At 34.9% G+C, this 19,332-nt stretch overlaps 1 protein-coding gene across 1 annotated transcript in view; it reads left to right on the plus strand.

The window, feature by feature from the left end:
* Positions 1-19,332, plus strand: part of LOC103594357 (chromosome unknown open reading frame, human C9orf84) — a 93,987-nt gene that overhangs the window by 57,161 nt on the left and 17,494 nt on the right. Inside the window, exons 14-19 of the mRNA XM_008577567.1 lie at positions 6,559-6,663; positions 9,848-10,026; positions 12,036-12,108; positions 15,708-15,777; positions 16,885-17,063; positions 18,939-19,056. Of these exons, the coding sequence (XP_008575789.1) occupies positions 6,559-6,663; positions 9,848-10,026; positions 12,036-12,108; positions 15,708-15,777; positions 16,885-17,063; positions 18,939-19,056 (724 nt within the window). The remainder of the gene's footprint in view (positions 1-6,558; positions 6,664-9,847; positions 10,027-12,035; positions 12,109-15,707; positions 15,778-16,884; positions 17,064-18,938; positions 19,057-19,332) is intronic.

Raw genomic sequence — 19,332 nt, forward strand, 5'->3', positions numbered from 1 at the left:
ATTACTTGACAGATTCCTATTGCAGAAACCAAATTAACCCTATTATTGTTAGCATCTGAACTACTCAGTCTCCTTCAAAAAACGGAAGTCAAAAAATGGAGTAAAGTCAATCCTGGATTTTTTTTCTTCTGGCTAAGACGGAGTAACAGGGACTATATTTATCATCCTGCCAGAAATAACAAAAAAAGACAAAGGCAAAATACATCAAACAAGTTTTTAAGACCATGGATATCAGGCAATGAAGAACAGTGGCTCTTGAGAGATGGGAAACAAGTGAGGTTAGCCTGACCATTACCCTAGCTTACTGCCTTGAAAGAGTTGCCAGGACATGGCATGGAGAGGGACGGGTACCTGAGCAAGAGCCTTGTGGACAATTTGAATTGAGGAAACAGAGCTGAGAGTCCAGGGAGACCAAGATGAATACAGTTCAAGAATGTATATTAGAGAGCACAGAGCTTCATAAAGAGAGTCCTAAAGATCTGCAGAGGATCTCCCTCAAGTATAAAGGGTCTTTAAAAAGTTCATGGAAAGGGCCGAGCCTGTGGCGCACTTGGGAGAGTGCGGCGCTGGGAGCGCAACGCTCCCGCCGCGGGCTTGGATCCTATATAGGGATGACCGGTGCGGCCGGTCTCAAAAAGGACAAAAAAAAAAAAAAAGTTCATGGAAGGGGCCGAGCCTGTGGCGCACTTGGGAGAGTGCGGCGCTGGGAGCGCAACGCTCCCGCCGCGGGCTTGGATCCTATATAGGGATGACCGGTGCGGCCGGTCTCAAAAAGGACAAAAAAAAAAAAAAAGTTCATGGAAGGGGCCGAGCCTGTGGCGCACTTGGGAGAGTGCGGCGCTGGGAGCGCAACGCTCCCGCCGCGGGCTTGGATCCTATATAGGGATGACCGGTGCGGCCGGTCTCAAAAAGGACAAAAAAAAAAAAAAAAAAGTTCATGGAAAGATTTTTATTATCTTTTAATTCTAGTTTAAGAGTATCAATCAAAGAATATATGTGAGAAAATTACCTGAGTTTGAGGAAACAAACCATCTGAAAGGATTAGAGGGAATAATAATCTGCATTCACACAGGGCAGAAGATGTCTGTTCCTATCAGCTAGACTACAAAAACCCATAACTGATGGGGTAGTCAGAAAACTCTTGACGCAGTAGTAAGGAATAATTATCTTTAGACTTAGCACTGCTATGGACTGACCTAACAAATCGTAAAAGCATGACCCAAAGGATCAAACTATTTCCAAGGAACTTAGCTGTATCCCCTAACAGCTCAAGAGAATTTATATGAACGCAAAAATATCTAGCACCTAATAAGGTAAAATTCACAATGTCTGGCATCCAATCAGATAACCAGGCATACAAAGAGGCAAGGAAACACAACCCATAATGAGAAAAATCCATCAAACAAAGCCAGAACTGACAAAGATATTAGAATGATGAGAGAAGTACACAAACTTATTATGGCCGTTTTCCATATGTTCAAAAAGTTAGAGATGTAGAAAGACCCAAATCAAACTTCTAGAAACTAAACTATAATATATGAGATAAAAAATGCACTGATGGGATTAGTGGCAGATTAAATATCTATATATGAGTATTCCCCAAAAAAGGCAGAGATTGTCAGATTGGATAAAATGCAGGGCGCAACTACATGCAGCCCACAAAGAACACACTTTAAATATAAAGACATATAAAGGTTAAAAGTAAAAGAACAGAAGAAGATATACCATTCTAACACTAGTCAAGAGAAAGGTGGTTTGTCTGTATTAATATCATACAAAGTCAATTTCAGAACAAAGAATATAATCAGGAATTTTTTTAATCACTGGTCATTTTATAATAAAGGTTTCAGTTCATCATGAAGATATAATAATCCTAAATGTTTTTGCACATACTAAAAGAGCTTCCAAATACTTGATGCAAAATCTGATAGAACTGCAAGGAGAAATAGAAATCTACAATTATAGTCAGGGATTTCACTACCCCTCTTTCAATAATTGATAGACTAAGTAGGCAGAAAGTCAGCAAAGATATAGTAGACCTGAATAACACTATTAACCAATTTGACCTGATTGACATTTGCTGACCATGCCATCTAACAGCAGCAGAGTACATATTCTTCTCAAATGTATACAGAACATTTACAAGATAGATCATATTCTGGGCCATAAAACAATTCTTAATAAATTCAAAAGAATTCAAGTCATTCCATGACCAGGATGGAATTAAGTTAGATATAATAACAGAAAGACTGTTGGAAAATCCCCAAATATTTGGAAATTAAATAAAACACTTTTAAGTAACCCATGGATCAAAGAAGAAACACAGAGAGAAATTAAAAAGTATCCTGAAGCGAATGAAAATGAAAACACAAACACTATCAGAATTGGTGGGATGCCACTAAAGCAGCACAAAGGGGGAAATTTATAGTGCTTTACAATTATTTTGAGACCAAGAAAAATAGTCTTAAATCAATGATCTCAGTTTTCACCCTAAGGAAGTAGAAAAAGAAAAGCAAATAAAACCCAAAGTAAATAGAAGAAAAGAAATAATAAAGATTAAAGTTGAAATCAATGAAATAGAAAATAGGAAAACAATATAGAAAATCATTGAAACCAAAAGCTAGTTCTTTGAGATCAATAAGATTGATAGACCTCTAGCCAGATCCATTAGGAAAAAGATATAAATAGCCAATATCAGGAATAATAGAAGTGGCATCACTCCATATTTTATAGATATTAAAAAGATAATTAAGGGAATATTGTTAACAACTTTATGCCAGTAAGTTCACCATAGATAAAATGTACAAATTTCTTGAAAGACACAAAATACCAAAGCTTTTCCAAAAAGAAATAGACAACCTATGAAACATATTAATTTAAGTAATTAAATGTGTAGTTTAAGAACTTCCCACAAAGAAAGTTCCAGGCCCAGATGGTTGCACAAACTAATTATCAGATATTTAAGGTAGGAATAAAACCAATTCTACACAAACTCTTCCAGAAAATAGGAGAGGGGGAAATACTTCCCATCCCATTCTATGAGTTCAGCCTTACCCTGATACAAAAACCAGATAAAGCCAGAAAGCTATAGACCAGTATCCCTCATGAACATAGATACAGTATTTCCAAACAAAATTTAAGCAAATTGAGTCCAACAATATATTAAAAGCATAATACATAATGACCAGCTGGGATTTATCCTAGGAATTCAAGGTAGGAGTTATATTAGCTGCTTTTAAAGTCTTTGGTTGATAGCTCCAACATCTGTCATCTCAGAATTGGCTTCTGTTAATTGTCTTTTCTCTTGGGCCGAGTCCGTGGCACGCTCGGGAGAGTGCGGTGCTGGGAGCACAGCGCTCCTGCCGTGGGTTCAGATCCTATATAGGGATGACCGGTGCGCTCACAGCGCTCACTGGCTGAGCGCGGTGCGGCCGGTCTCAAAAAGGACAAAAAAAAAAAAAAAAAAAAGAAATTGGCTTCAGTTAACTGTCTTTTCTCTTGCATGTTGATATTTTCTGGGTTCTTCATATGCTGAGTAATTTTGATTTGTTTCCTGGACATTTCGAATATCATGTTATGAGATTCTGGGTCTTGCTTAAATTTTCGGTGGAAAGTTACCTTTTGTTGCTGTTATTTTAGCAGGCAGTCAAACCTGGTTAAGTTCAGGCTATATGCCTTTTGAGGATTGTAGTTGGAATGTGCTTTCAGTTTTTAGAGCCTTTGCAGTGCTATTTGAACCTGTCCCACATACGTGTCATCCGGTGGCCAGTGTACAACCTGGGAAATTATCTGGCCCATAGGTCAGTTCTCAAAACTTTTGGTAAACTTTTTAGGGTCCCATCCATGCCTATGCAGCTCTGAGGTTTCTTCAAGAGTTATTATATCACTCTATGGAATCACTCTCTTGAGATCTCTTCTCTCCACTATGTCCCCAACGTATTCTGCCTCTCTGGAGCTTCCCTTCACTATCCCTTTACCAAAGAGTGAGGGCTTTAGTTATCTCACTCTGTTGTGAACTTATCATGACTGCATCATGCTCTGGGGCCAAATGGCAAGAGGACAGAAAGGGAAAAAAAAATCAATGGAGATTTGCAACCCTGCTATTGCTGACCCTACCACTATGGGACCTGGGGCAGGAGAGAATGGAAAAAATATTTTAAAAAAAGAAGGGGGGTATTTTCTCCCACTCATTCTTATCCTTAAGAATCCCCTTTCCCACTTCTCTGACTATGGATAGAGGGCTTCTCTTGTAGCTCTGTCCATACAGTGGTACACACTTCTGGGTTCTGGGATTTCTTTAGTTGAAGCCAGGAAATACTACATGGGTTGTGTTCAATGGAAGAGACAGAGGGATTGTATTCAATGGAAGAGACAAGGTTCCATCTTACTGGAACCTACTTGATTTTATTTTTAAAGTCAATCTTCTAAATTCATTAAATTTAGATGTCCTATATATTTTTAAATGCTAACTCTCTTAAAAAGAAAAGAATTAAATACAACATAAAAGACTATAAGAAAGTCATATTTATCTTCTTTCAAATAGAGCACCCAGTCTTTTGGCAGAGCAACATTTTAGTCACCAAAACCTTGAGGTATTAACCCATAGTTTACTACTTGAAATACCTGTGAGCCACAGGAAAGGCATATTAGTGAAGATAAATGATCAAGAATACTTTGGGGAACTGGCATTCTGGTAATGATAATAGTTGTCAGAAAGCTAGTCATTATGGAAGACAAGATTTACACACACACACACAAAACCAACAAATAAAAAAACACATGACTTCTGAATATAGTTTGAGTCCTGTAACTCAGGTTTTAAATTAGTTGAATATGGATTGAGCTTCTAAGGGCTTTGAACACCATTGAGCAGAATGGTGATTATTATACAATATATAGGCATAAATATTTATGAAATATAATGGAGGACAAGAAAGGAACATGGTTTGGGGTATCCAATTGGAACAATACTGTCTTAATCCTGAGCAAGTGATATAGTTGCTATACTTGATATTCTTTCATTGACTCAAGAATTGAGGTATATTTAAGACTACAATTAAGTAGGGCCAGCCTGGTGGCGCACTGCTACAGTGCGCCGCTTGGGAGTGCGGCGGCGCTCCCGCCGAGGGTTCGGATCCCACATACAGACTGGCCGCTCACTGGCTGAGTGAGGTGCGGGCGCAACACCGAGGGTTGCAATCCCGTTGCCGGTCCCGGTCCGGTACGGGCGCGACACTGAGGGTTGCGATCCGTTGCCGGTCATGAAAAAAGACAAAAAGGGGGGGAAAAAAAAAAAAAAGACAAAAAAAAAAAGAAATAAACAATATAGGGCCAGCCTGGTGGCGCACTGCTACAGTGCGCCGCTTGGGAGTGCGGCGGCGCTCCCGCCGAGGGTTCGGATCCCACATACAGACTGGCCGCTCACTGGCTGAGTGAGGTGCGGGCGCAACACCGAGGGTTGCAATCCCGTTGCCGGTCCCGGTCCGGTACGGGCGTGACACTGAGGGTTGCGATCCGTTGCCGGTCATGAAAAAAGACAAAAAGGGGGGGAAAAAAAAAAAAAGACTACAATTAAGTAAACCTAGATTAGAATGTCAGACCACTTCCCACAACTGGTTTCCTAGTCTGTCTGTACTCCACTTTCCAAGCGTTATCACATTTCCAGTCCCCAAATATGGTTTCTCTGACCTATTCTCATACCTTCTAAATCCTGATTGACTTGTTCCCACAAGTCCTTCCAGGGACTGGATATTCTACCCCTAATTGCCTTTCTTGTTGCCTCCTGATTCCCAAGGACTACTACAAATGTGCTTTGATCTTTGTTGATTTGATTAGCAATTTGAAAACTTTTTGGCAGGACTTTTTGTTCAAATAAATATTTCATGGTATCCCAATATATAAAACAGAGAAAAGTAGAGCTGATGTGGTTAAATTGGGGCAGTGGGCCAAGAATCCCATCTTCTTGGTGTCACTTTTACATGCAGAAAAATCCAATCTATTGTCTTCAAAAAGCTCTGGAACTACATGAAACACATTACTTAGGCAATTGGCCTGTTGCTGTGAATACATCTCTTGTTCATGTTATATCTTTGAACAGATATTCTCAGGTGTCCACCTCCATTTCAAAGCATTTCTTCATGTTATGATCCTCCACCTTTATCTTAACCAGTTGGCAAGTTATGGATTTAATTTTCTTTTGTTTTATAACTGAAAATAGTTGGCTTTTTTTCCCAACAAGAATATAAATAATTAAATATTCTTTGGAAGAAACAAGGGCATGAGCTATAAGGTTAGATGTCTGGGTTTGAATGCCAACTGCACAATTTATTCACTAACTGACCTTGCACAGTTACTTATGAAGACCATTTCCTCATTCATGAAATGAGGCTTATAATTAACTTGCCTCATAGGATTGTTGTTATGGATTCAATGAAATAACCAGCTTATATACACCCTGGCATATAGTAAGCATTCAATAATAAATGTTATCTATTATTATTAAGCAGATTCTGATAAATGTTCTAAAATATGTTTTTACATATGTTTTTGCTTACTTAGGTACAAACGATGAAAGAGAAATGACATTCAAGCTTTCTGCTCTCTTACACCTTCTGGTAACGATTAGAGATGTGCTTTTAACATGCAGCTTGGACACAGCTTTGGGTTAGTGGGGAAAATTTTATTTCCCCTTTTCTACCTATTGAAGTATTTCATCTGAAATAACATTTTCTGAAAAAGATATACCTCATAAGAAATTATATAGCCTTCTTTGACTTCTGTTACACTAAGCAGTATATACATTTTGACATAATTATAATGGAATATATATATATTATTCTGCTTATGTTCATTAAAAGAAATTGTCTTTAACAACTATCATCACCTAAAAAAATAAGATTAGGATTCTCTGATCTAAGTCTGAATTATAGAGTACTAATGACCTAAAACAGATCTGATTGTATAATCATCATCATGTACTCCTTTTTAATGTGAGATTTGGTATTTTATCATAAATATTTTAGGTCGTCATTGCATCTTTGTGGTTTTGAATCTTGGCTAGATAAAATATAACTCAATTATAAGGAGTAGGATCTTTTGCAATTAATTTTTTAGTTATATATGTAAATTAGGATATGAATTACTTCAGTAATAAAAATCAAACTATTTTGAACATATTGGAAATTTTGAAGATTTTAGAAAAATTTTTTAACCTATCAAAATCATTTAAATATTTCTCTACTACATTACTACTTTATTCCTCGTATTGCCGGATTATTTAGACTTGTTTAGTAATGGTATGCTTATGGGATTATATTTTATAATTTGGAGTTTCTAAAACTTATTTCATATATAAAGTGAAAATAGTTTTTTTCTGATCTAAGACCCAGACATTTTCTCTTATCTGTTACCTACCTGGAAATATTATTTCTCTAATTCAAGGTTTTGATAACTATTGAGCAGCAGTGAATCACAGTTGTATTCCTGCTACAGTGCTGGGAGCTCAGATATTCTAGATTCTGATGTTCTGCTTTAACATTATACATTAATAGTCAGACTAGCTGTTTGTAGAACTGGCAATCTTTTATGGAAGCTGAGAAGTATAATTAAGACAGATGGCTAAATAGAAGGGCATGTGACACCACACCCTTACACTTGTTCTAGGTACTGTAAACTAGGGCTTTAGCCCCCCAATCTTTACTTGTCTGGAGATGGAGATAAGATAACCAGGTCCAGTATCAACATGCAAGTGGTTGAATTGGAGAAGAAAGGAAAAGTATCATGTTGAGCTTTCTAAAGGTGGCATAACTTAGTTATAATACTTGGCCAAGTATATAATCTAGCCAAGTACAATATGCTCAATTCTTATCAAAACCTTGGATTAGAGAAATAATAGAGGATTGCTTGAAGGGTATTCATCTCTAAGTACTCCATAATTTATACTTGGATTAAGTGAGACCAGTGAGAACCAAATTCTTAGAATGTATTATTTTTGCTCCTCAAAGAAATGCATTCCCTAAATCACACTTTGGCATTACTATTTGGCTACCTTGAGGAATGCTATAAAAGCAAAATTCTTTTTGGAAAACTGACTTCTTAAACGGTGGGTACCAAGTCGTAATGAATAACATAACTGCTCTCGACATTTTTAGTGGAGGATTTTCTTACTGCTCTAAACCTCTCAAAAGCAAAGATCAAGTTAGGTTGTCCACCTTTCTATCTCTCTGTATAGTGGCAGAGGAATAAAAATCCCTGGGGGGTCTGGCTGCCTGCCCTGCTTACTCCCAGAATTTTTCCCCCCAGCTTCTAGTTTGCTACCTCTCTCAAACTAGCAATGTAAAAAGTTTTAAGGTTGAAGTATAGTTTCCCTTTTGGGCTTTAACCCAGAAATAAATTCAGTCTTTATTACTGAATGTAATGAGCATTATAATAGAGACACATAGCAGTGGCACAAAGAATGGAGACTGTTATCTTAAGATGAATATGCTTTAAAAATATGAATAAGTAGAAGTTTGCCAAGTAGATAAAGTATAAAAGAATATTCTAGGCAGACTTAAGATCCCAGAGGAATGGCTCAGTGGGTTTGTTCCACGTGGCTAGATTGAACAGGACAAGGGATAAAGCAACAGTAGCTAAGCCTGGAGAAGTAAGAAAGAGCCAAATCACGAAGAACCTTATAAACCACACAGAGGAATTTAGACCTTATTCTGCAGATGATAGGGATCCACTGAAACAAGGATACTATTGGATTTGATTTATTTTTCAAAAGGTTAAATCTGATGGCAGTATGGAGAATCAGTGTGAGGCTTGAAGATTAGGAGGCAGAAAGAACATAAGTCAATCTTTAAGTTGCCCATCAATCTAGCAATAGTAACATAAAATTACAATTAATATGCACTTACACATACCACATATGAACATAAACATTAGATTTTTAAAATTTATTATTTCATTTATTATGTTAATATTTATTAAACACAATCTACATAAGTTACTATGCCAGGTGCTCTATTGCAGTATTTCACAAAACTCACCATGCAGCAGAATCACACAGAGAGCTTCTTAGACACAGAAAACCTTGGGACAAAGTCTAGATTTACTGAATATGAACCTTCAAGGATGGATCTCAGGAATCTCTGTTTAAAAATTGCCCTTAGTGAGTCTGAATTTATGCACTACTGTTTTAGCAGCTATACAAGTTAATTGTGTATTAATACCATGTATTCTACCTTGGAAGAATTTATAAGCTCCTGAGGTAATTAAGTCATATACATACATAACCAGAAATCAGACACAAAACTTGTATAGATAAAATACCAAGAAAATTCCAGTGAAGTAACATTTTAACAGGAATTGCATGTTAAGTAGAGATCCTGGGATTCAGGAAAAGTTCAGTAGCATTTAACAAGCCAGGAGGCAGGAAAGGATAAGATATATTCAGAGAATATGTAGAGTATATCCAGGCGTATTGATGTTATGTAGCTTAAAAAGAGACATGTGGTACATATTTTTTAGCTTCACTCAGTTTTAAGGTTTTTATTAGTGAATATCTTTGATCAAAATCAGAAAAGGATTAAAGGAAATTTTAATGGTCTCTCTTATGACTCTTACTTCCTTTTGGCTGTTTTACCATGAAATTTCTCAAAGAACAAAATGACCATAAACATGTTCAATGAAAATAAAATTTAAATTTAAAAAAAAAAAGGACTTATGGGATTTTTTTCTAATTTTGCTTTAACAGGATATTTGTCAAATGCAAAAGAGATCTACAAAAGCATTAATGAAAATAAAATTTAAATTTAAAAAAAAAAAAGGACTTATGGGATTTTTTCTAATTTTGCTTTAACAGGATATTTGTCAAATGCAAAAGAGATCTACAAAAGCATTTTAGGTTCCTATCTGGAAGACATTTGGAGACAGCTGCAGATTGTACAGTTTATTAGGGAAAAAAAGCCGGAAACCAACTACAAGATACAAGAAATACAATGTCAGATACTAAGTTGGATGCAAAGTCAACAGCAAATTAAGGTTAAGTATTGGAATAAAGCAGATAAAAGTAATCAGTTTAAATAAGAATTGGATATAAGTTTTTGTGTTGAACTCTGAAATTATCAAATAGTCTGTACTAATTGGCTCCTTGACAGCTTTCTCCTTAAGTAAGGTAACAGAACAGAATCAGACCCAGAGAAAGGATGATTTGCATTATTATTCATGTCTTGAGTTAAAAAGTACTTTAATTTTTGTTATACACAATTTTCTATGGATTGGTTCTCTAATTGTCAACAGTTTTGTCTGGTACTTACATAAGTCCATGAACATACATGCATAGAACTACAATAATTTATTTTTAAATATTGAGTCAGAATCTCATATGATTCTGCAAAGAAAGCACTTAGTTGATGCCTTGGATTATATTGGATATTATTTGTCCACCCTACATCAAGCATATGAAGTTTGCATTAATGAAGATTTAAGAGAAAATGCTTTTTAAAATCTTATCGAACAGAAAAGCACTTCAAATGGTTTATACTAAATCTGTACACATATTCATGTTGCATTTTTCTTCTTTTTCCACTCTATCCCCCTATATTTTTAATTTTATAGTTTCTTGGGTAACTCTTAAGTCATTAAATTAAATTAATAAGTGAGAAATTTAAAATTGAAACTGATTTTCTGCCCCCGCCCAAAACAACCAAAAACTATAACAGTAAGAAAGAAAATATAGCAGCAAATCATCGGTTTTCTCCAACAAATTCAAACTTGACTGGGTTGAATTTTACACTAACAATATAGGCAGAGACAGCTTATGTATTGATAGTCGCATATGTGGGAATACTTGAGGAATGCTAAGAATGCCCTACCCTAAAATATTTTCCTCACTGATGTTTGACCTTACCAGAATTTATTCCTTTGTGTTTAAGTATTGACATCTTTTACAATAAAAATATTTACTATTGTCATTAGTTTCATGTGACCAATTAAATTGGGTATTTTGTCACTGTAGCAAAAATGTGAAAAAGAATAATCATTTAGATGCAGTGATATGTCACTTAACAATAAGGATATATTCTGAGAAATGTGTCATTAGGCAATTTTGTGGTTATGCGAACATCATAGAATGTACTTACACAAACCTAGGTGGTGTAGCCTACCACACACCTAGGCTATATAGTATAGCCTATGGCTACTAGGCTACAAACCTGTATAGCATGTAACTTTACTGAACACTGTAGGCAATTGTAACACAATGGTAAGTATTTGTGAATCTGAAAACATATCTATACATAGAAAAAGTACAATACAAATACGGTACTATAATTTTACGGGACCACCATCATACATGCAGTCTGTCACTGACCAAAACGTTGTTATGTACTGCCTTCCACATTTTTAAAGAAAAATATTTTCTTTGATTATTTGCTTATAATTTCAAGAAGTAGGATAATTGGTTGAAAGTGAATGAACATTTTAAAGACTTCGATTTATGAATCCAATCTGTTCCTCAAAAAAGTTTCACCAATTCATACTTATACTAGAAGGTTTTGACATTGTTTCTGTCATAGCACCAGTATTATACGGTATCATATATTTTCAGTTTGAGAAATGAAAAATGCCATTTTTCTGTTTTAATTTCCATTTCTATGAACATCTTGGAACGTATTTATTAGCCACTTGTGTTTCTGTTGGGTGCGTGACTTGTCTGCTCATGTCCTTCACCAAATTTCTGTTAAGATTTTTCTAATTCATTTTCAAGAGTTCTTTATGCATTAAGGATGTTAATCTTTGTGTGTTAAACTTGTTCCTTATCAATTGACTTTAAATTCAATTTGTGATGTTTTCCTTTCTTTGTAGGTTGAGAAAGTGATTTTCTACCTAAATTTTAAACAAATAAATTTTAAAAATAAATAAAATAGAAAAAAACCCAAAAAACAAAACCAAAACCAAAAAATGTGTGTGGCAATGACTCTGTGTGTGTGTGTGTGTGTGTGTGTGTGTGTGTGTGTGTGTGTGTGTATGAAATTCTTATTTTTGACTAGGTGCTGATTATAATAAGAACGGACTCAGATGATGAAAAGCATTTACTCATTAAAATCCTTAACAAAATGGAAGGTAAGGAGTTTTAAATTATGCTTCATTTGATAACAAATGCTTGAACATAAAAAATATATTGCTCTAATCAGCTTTTAAAATTAAAATATAACTAACATACCATAAAATTCATTGTTATATGGAAACTCTGGTCTGGGCCTGAGTCTTTTCAGCAAATGACATCCCCTGCAGTTCTATATTCTTGACCAGTCTCCACTGAGTGGTCCTGTGCTGACTGGAGGGCAGATCAGCTGTGCATGGTATGCCCCCTTTTTCCCCTGGTGGGCCCTCTCCCCCATCTCCTGCAGTCCAAATACTTCCCATGGGATGGGCTGTGCACTGGTCCCTTGCAATGACTCATCAGCCTTGGAGTGGCTCCTTTTCTCAGCTGTCTGTGGCTCTTCACTCCTATGTGGGTTCACAAGACCTGGGGGCCACCAAGACCTTCTTCTCCCATGTAGCCTCCAAGCAACTTCATCTGAAGGGCACAGCAGTGACTTTTGCCAGCTCTTGCTCTGTGTGTTCACCAGGGCCAGCCTTGAAGTGGTCAAAATTTCTTCTAGAAACAGTCAGGGCAATCCTTTCTTTCTCATCATGGCTGCTCCTGCCGTTATCAACTCTGTAGGTCTCTCCTCCTCTTCTCCTGAGCTCTAGCAGCACCATCTTGGCTGCCGTTGCTTTTTAATAGTTGTAAATTGGTTGATTGTGGGAGAAAGTGACACTGGGTACCATCTATTGACCCATCACTTTAACCAGGCTCATCCTTCTATTGTACATTCCATTTAAACTTCAAACCTGAATCAATCAATACAATTAACCTCTCTATTCCTACACCTGAGGTGCTGAGCACTATTGGAGAAAATCACACATCCATTTAGATTGGTGCCACTATAAGCTCATGTTCTCTGAACTTAAATGAGCTCTTAATAACTCTTAACAATATTTCTATATTTTCATAGTTCCTGTTCCTATTCTCTTAATGGCTAAACCTCAGACCCCTACTATGCCATCCATCCCCTAATTTTTAGAAGGAAATTATGCCTTCTAAGTTCCATTAGTTGGGTAAGATTCCTCCTCAGTTTTCTTCCCTACCATCTACAAACTTACCTTCATTTCTTTCAATTCTTCTATCCTTTCTTCATTTCTCTATAAAAGAAATATTTCTCCTCCCTTTGAAGACTAGTCTTTCATTGTGCTTTGGATACCATCTTTCCCTGCAGTCTCAAGCAGTTTGTTCCATTAATTATTTTCTAGCCCAAGCTTCCTTCCTAATAACTCTTTTCCTAAATGTTTAAACCCTCCAGTCTTAAAAATAAAATAAAATACCAACCTCAACCTATGTCACCCTTTGGTTATTATTTCCCTTCACTCTATAAACTGCATCTTTTTCCATCTTCATCTCCTAAAATATTTCTTTAACTCTACCAACTATTTGCCATGCTGTTTCATACCTCCATGCCTTTATACCTACTGTTCCTGATATGAGAATGCTCTTCTCCCTTCTTTAGGAAGCCAATTCCTACACATCCTTTAAAAATTAGTTAAAACATTTGTTCAGTAAGTCTTGATTTAAATGCTTTCCTTCTGTGCTCTCAGAGCATTATGTGCATACTTCTAAGGCACCACTTACCACCCTGAGCTGTAATAACTGATTCTTTTGTCTGTCCTCACCCTCAGCTTCTGGCGGCTAAGTCATGCCCTAATTTGTATTCCCGGCACCTAGGAAAATGCCTACAACATAGAAGGCGCTCAATAAAAGTTTATTGAATAAATGAATAAGTTAATGAATACCTCCCTGTATATCTAGTACATACTGAGAGTAGTAAAAAAGATTGAGCTGAAATATATACAAACATAGTAATAAATATCCACTCATCAATGCAGTTAGTAAAGTTAGCTAATATTTTAAATTATAGTAATGTGAGACTAGAAAGCTCTTTTAGGAGAGCCTTATAAGGTACTATTTCTTAACGAAGTTATGCATCCAGAGTACAGATTTGCAAAGCTTGGATCTTATTGGTTATTTCATTCAGTTTTCCAATACAAAGCTGAGTTTGTATTCACAATACTCATAAGATCTCTACTAGTACCAAAATGTTAGAGCAATAGTTAACAATTGCGGGGCTGAATTTGCCACAGTTGTCTGGAATTGGGGTCATTGAAAACATTTTTTAAAAAATCAGGAAAGTGCTGAGCAATGTTAGCATTATAAAACTAAGGTATTTGGGTAGCGAGAGGCATGTGTCTGTGAAGACACTAAGGAAATGTTCCTGCCCCACAAAGAAGAATACTTAATACTACTTGATGGGGCACCTTCTCCTTTGATGTCACTTAAGATATATTGACAGATTGTTATTCTTTATCTCTTCTTATCTAGGCTTCATGCTGAACACCCCTGTTTCTTTTGGCATTTGGGATTATATCATCACTATTCTTGTTATCTTCATTTCAACAATGTCTACTGACACAAAAACACTGAATCTATGAACTGGAAAATATTTTTACTCTCTTTCAGACTGGCAACTATCCTCAGTTTCTAGTAGCTAGGCCTTTTTTTCTGTCTAGTGTTAGAAAGTAAAAAATGTCATTCCATTTTCTTTGTATTTGCAAGATCTAGTAATGCACTCACCAAGTAATTAATCTACTTGGGGATCATAGCTAATACAAATTATTTAAGCAGATTAGGTTTTAAATAATATGAATCACCTATGAATTACAAAAGAGAAATAGTACATATTCCTTATTACTATCAAAACTGTTATGTCAAGTTACATGAAATTATTAACCATTACTCTCATTATTACATCATACGTTTGTGAACATTATCATTGATAAAAGTACACTAAGTGTAGAATTTATTTGAACTAGAATAAACTATTCTTAAATCAGTTATGTCTACCAAAAATAAGCCAAACGTGTGGGTACAGAATTTTTTGAAATTTTTTATATTCTGTTTAAACATTAGTAAAATGAGAAATTTAAATTATAATTAAGAAGCAGGAGTGAATCTAAGAAATGATGGTGCCCAATAAGTCTTCTGCTTCTGATACAGCCAGTAGAAAGAGGGAAAAAACAAAAAACAACCCCCCCCCCACATTCCCTACTGCATTGCTACCACATTGAAATACAGTCTCTTGCTGTTTAATTATGTAGCTAAATTATGGGCTAGAGAAAAAAGATAAAATCTCTCATGACTTCTAGCAAAATAAAATCAACTGCACAGGATTGGTGATTGTTTAATTTGGTTACTATAAGTTTTGATCCATTTTTTTATTTCACGTAATGAATTCATAATTCCCATGCTTTATCTCCATGTATACACATACACACCAGGGATGCTGCCTATGTTCCAAACTTTCTTTTATGCTAGACTTAGAAAAATAATTCACAAGGGCTGGCCAGTTTGCTCAGTTGGTTAGAGCACAGCGTTATAACACCAAGGAGAAGTGCCAGCCACCACCACCCCCCAAAAAAAAGAAGAAGAAGAAAAGAAAAAGAAATCAGCAATCCTTGTTCACAGATCTTTAATTCTCTTTTATGGTAGTGAATTATATGACATACCAAAAAAATGTATATGAACAAAACACTAAAAAAAACTGTATTTCTCTTTCTTCCAACAGGTTTAACATTGACTGTCTTTCATTCAAATGAAAGAAAAGACTTTCTGGAACCTAACGGTGTTTCAAATGGGTAAAAATGTATTTCCTCACTATGGGGAGCAGACATACCATTTCCACAGCAAAAGCAAAATTTCTTCTAGAATTTAACTTAAAAGTTTAATTTTTTCTGAAAATAATCACTGTCTCTACCCTCTTTCTGAGAAATGCTTTAGATAGAGCACTTTAATTCAGATCATAGCCTTGTGTATTATATATTATTAGTTTCCAGAACGTTAGTTCAATCTTATTTTAATATCCCTGAATTATCATTATTATTGTTAGTATTAGTTAGTACAGAAGTGCCTATTTAGACTTACCCTGTTTTTACCAGTTTCTTTGCTCAGCATTGTTTTTTACATCTCCTATCTCCTGGGTTCTCTTTCTCCCTGAAGTACATCCTTCAGAAATTCATTCAGCAAGGACCTACTAATAATAAATCTAGTGTTGATTTCTCTAAAAATGTCTTTATTTTGCCTTATTTTACGTAGAAATTGTTTATTTCAAATATTGGGATCCAAATAATAAAAAGAGATATAAATCCAATAGGAGGCTATAAAAACTGGATATAACTTTTTAACTTCTAGATTGTTCTACATAGAAAGTAGCAGTAGAAAATTTTAATTATAGTAGGTGCTATGTTATATGAAATATGAATATGGGAAAGCTAAATTTATGATATGTAAATGTCCATCTTTTTTGTTGTTGTTAAATTAACTACAAAGCCCATTGAGGAAAAAAAAACCCATTTTGAAGTTGTCAGATAATATTCTGTTATATAGATTCTCAAAGATTAAGACTTTACATTTGTAAGAAAATGAGATTGATTTCTCATGGTGATTTCTGTTATTGATAGTACTCAGGTATAAAATGAGGGTCCCTTGCATTTGAGGATGTGAAATAGTCCACAGTTTTTTATATCCTGGGTTTTTTTTTTTAAGTGTGATTATAAAAAAGAAATTTTAAAAAAAATTAACACAGTTGGAGATCAGATCAACAGAAAATGCACCAGTGCCTTTCCAAGATGAGTAAGCATAGATTAGACAAGAATAGAATAGCCAGAAACAGTCATCTTTTAGCATTGCAAGTAAAAAAATGACACAAGTATAATTCCATTTTCTTGGCTTTCTTTTGTCTTCAGTACAAGTTCCTGTGTAGTCGTACATTATCAACATATTGGTGCAGATTTCCCCTGGAGTAATTTCTCATTTGTGGTGGAATACAATTATGTAGAAAACTCGTGTTGGACTAAACACTGCGAGAGGTTGAATATTCCTTACATGGCCTTTAAAGTGATTCTTCCAGACACAGTTTTAAAGAGTAAGGATATAAACCAAAATCCTTTTTTCTCCATTAGAATGAAAATTTTCTGTTTTCTGTTTATGATCTATGAAAAGAATATAAGACTTGAGTTCAAGCTCTAACCCACCACTATCTGTGAGGCCTTGTGCTAGTCCTTTTAGCTGTCACTTACCTCATATTCTTTATTTGTGAAGTAAGCTTTACTAATTACATTTGTCTTCATTCCTCTATCTAACTTCTAAATTTTATTTATAATAGTACCAATTTTATTACAATTATATCCAATCTTAATCTGATACTTTTATGCAATAGTATTTTTATTGATTTTTAGGGAAAAATTATATAATAGTACGTTGACTGAATCAACATTCTTTAATGTGCAACAAAAATTATCCACAAATACTTAGAAAAAAGTCTAAAACCATGTATCATTTGATTTCTTTGTATTTCTCAGTAATACTTCACGGCTGAGGTTGTGAATTCTGAGACCTAGAAAGCTCACGCATGTTTAGTCCCAGTGCATCTCTCAATACTTGTCATAAGTTATTTTCTATTTACCTTAACCATGAATGCGAAGTCCAATAGATTTTGAGACAGTCCAACTCAATTCTAAAAATGCAATCACTAAAATTTTTTCGTTAGAATCTTTCATATGTAGAATTGAATGTTACACTGACTAAATAATTGGAACATGGGCCCAAGAAAGGATAAAAGATAAGAACCATTCTAGTTTATATTTAAATTCTTCTTTCATCCTCTCAAAAATGAACTTAATTTATTCAACCAATTTCCTATTTGAGGACATCAACAATGTTTCCGTTTTCTCCTGTTATACTACAAGATTTATACTTTGTATGAATATATTATATATTGTATATATCTCTATGTACTTGTTCTAAGAGATACAAATTCCAAGAAGTAAAATGAATTGTGGGGTCAAAGGTAAACACACATTGATATATTGCTAAATAGCCTTCCAGAAATGCTGTTCCCATTTATATTTATACAGAAAGTGTGAGAGTATTCTTTCCCCCATGTCTTTACTATAGGTAGTTGCTATTAATCTTTCTAATCTTTTTTTTTTTTTGTAAAAGATGACCGGTAAGGGAATCTCAACCCTTGGCTTGGTGTTGTCAGCACCACGCTCAACCAGTGAGCCAACCAGCCATCCCTATATAGGATGTGAACCCGGGGCCTTTGTGTTCTCAGCACCACACTCTCCCGAGTGAGCCTCGGGCCGGCCCAAACTTTCTAATCTTTGACAGAATTATAGGCAGGAAATATTTTAAAGATGTGTTAATTTGCATATCTTTGATTATTTGTGTCTTTTCAGATGTGAATTGATTTTTTACAGACACTCTTTTATAAATTGCCTGTTTATGTTCCTTGCTTATTTTTCTACTGAGGTATTCTTTTCCTATTGATCAATAAAATGTTTTTTCTATGGGTTATTGTACATAATTTTAAATTTTGATATAAATCAGTATATATTTACATAGCAAATGTCCAATATATACTTAAGTCAATAAAATAGGTTTCAACTTTTCAGGTAGAATGTAATCCAATTTTTCTGTTTTTTTTTTTTAAGTGAGTGTACATGTGTGAGTATAGGCAAGCAAATACGTAGAAAAAAGTCTGGAGATATATACTAACCTCTATTTTTAGTATACAGTAGTTTTAGCAAACCCTATTAACTCTTATTTCTGGGTAGGAGGATAATGTTTTTATTTTCTTCTTCAGACCTTTCTTTATTCTGATGTCTGATTTTTTACAATGAATACTATTTTTATACTACTCCTTGAACATACACCTATTATTCTCATCTTTAATAAAAAAGAGAAAGAGCTGGGGATGAGAAAAAATATAAATATTTCTAAATTTTCTCTTATTTAGAAAGTACCTTGCTGGATAGATTTGGTGGTTTTCTTTTGGACATTCAGATTCCATATGTGTTTCTTGCATCTGAAGGACTTCTTAATACTCCAGAAATACTTCAGCTGCTAGAATCCAAGTAAGTTATCGATTTCATAACTTTAGCAAAGCTATATCTATATTCTGATAGGCTAAATATTATGCTCTGTATGTGGCTCTATGTCTCTCTGATTCAAGCCTGGAATTATATCACATAAGAATGGTTTTCCAGAAAGTTTATATCAATTTACAGTTCTCTGCCTATACTATACCCTCATAATTATTGATTATTATCTTTTTTGGTAATATTTACCAATTTTGTGGACAAAAATATTTAATATTGTTTGAATTTATATTTCACTTGCATTTCTTTTGT

The sequence above is a fragment of the Galeopterus variegatus genome, unplaced genomic scaffold, assembly GCF_000696425.1.
Source record: "Galeopterus variegatus unplaced genomic scaffold, G_variegatus-3.0.2 Scaffold1541, whole genome shotgun sequence".
Taxonomy (NCBI): Eukaryota; Metazoa; Chordata; class Mammalia; order Dermoptera; family Cynocephalidae; genus Galeopterus; species Galeopterus variegatus.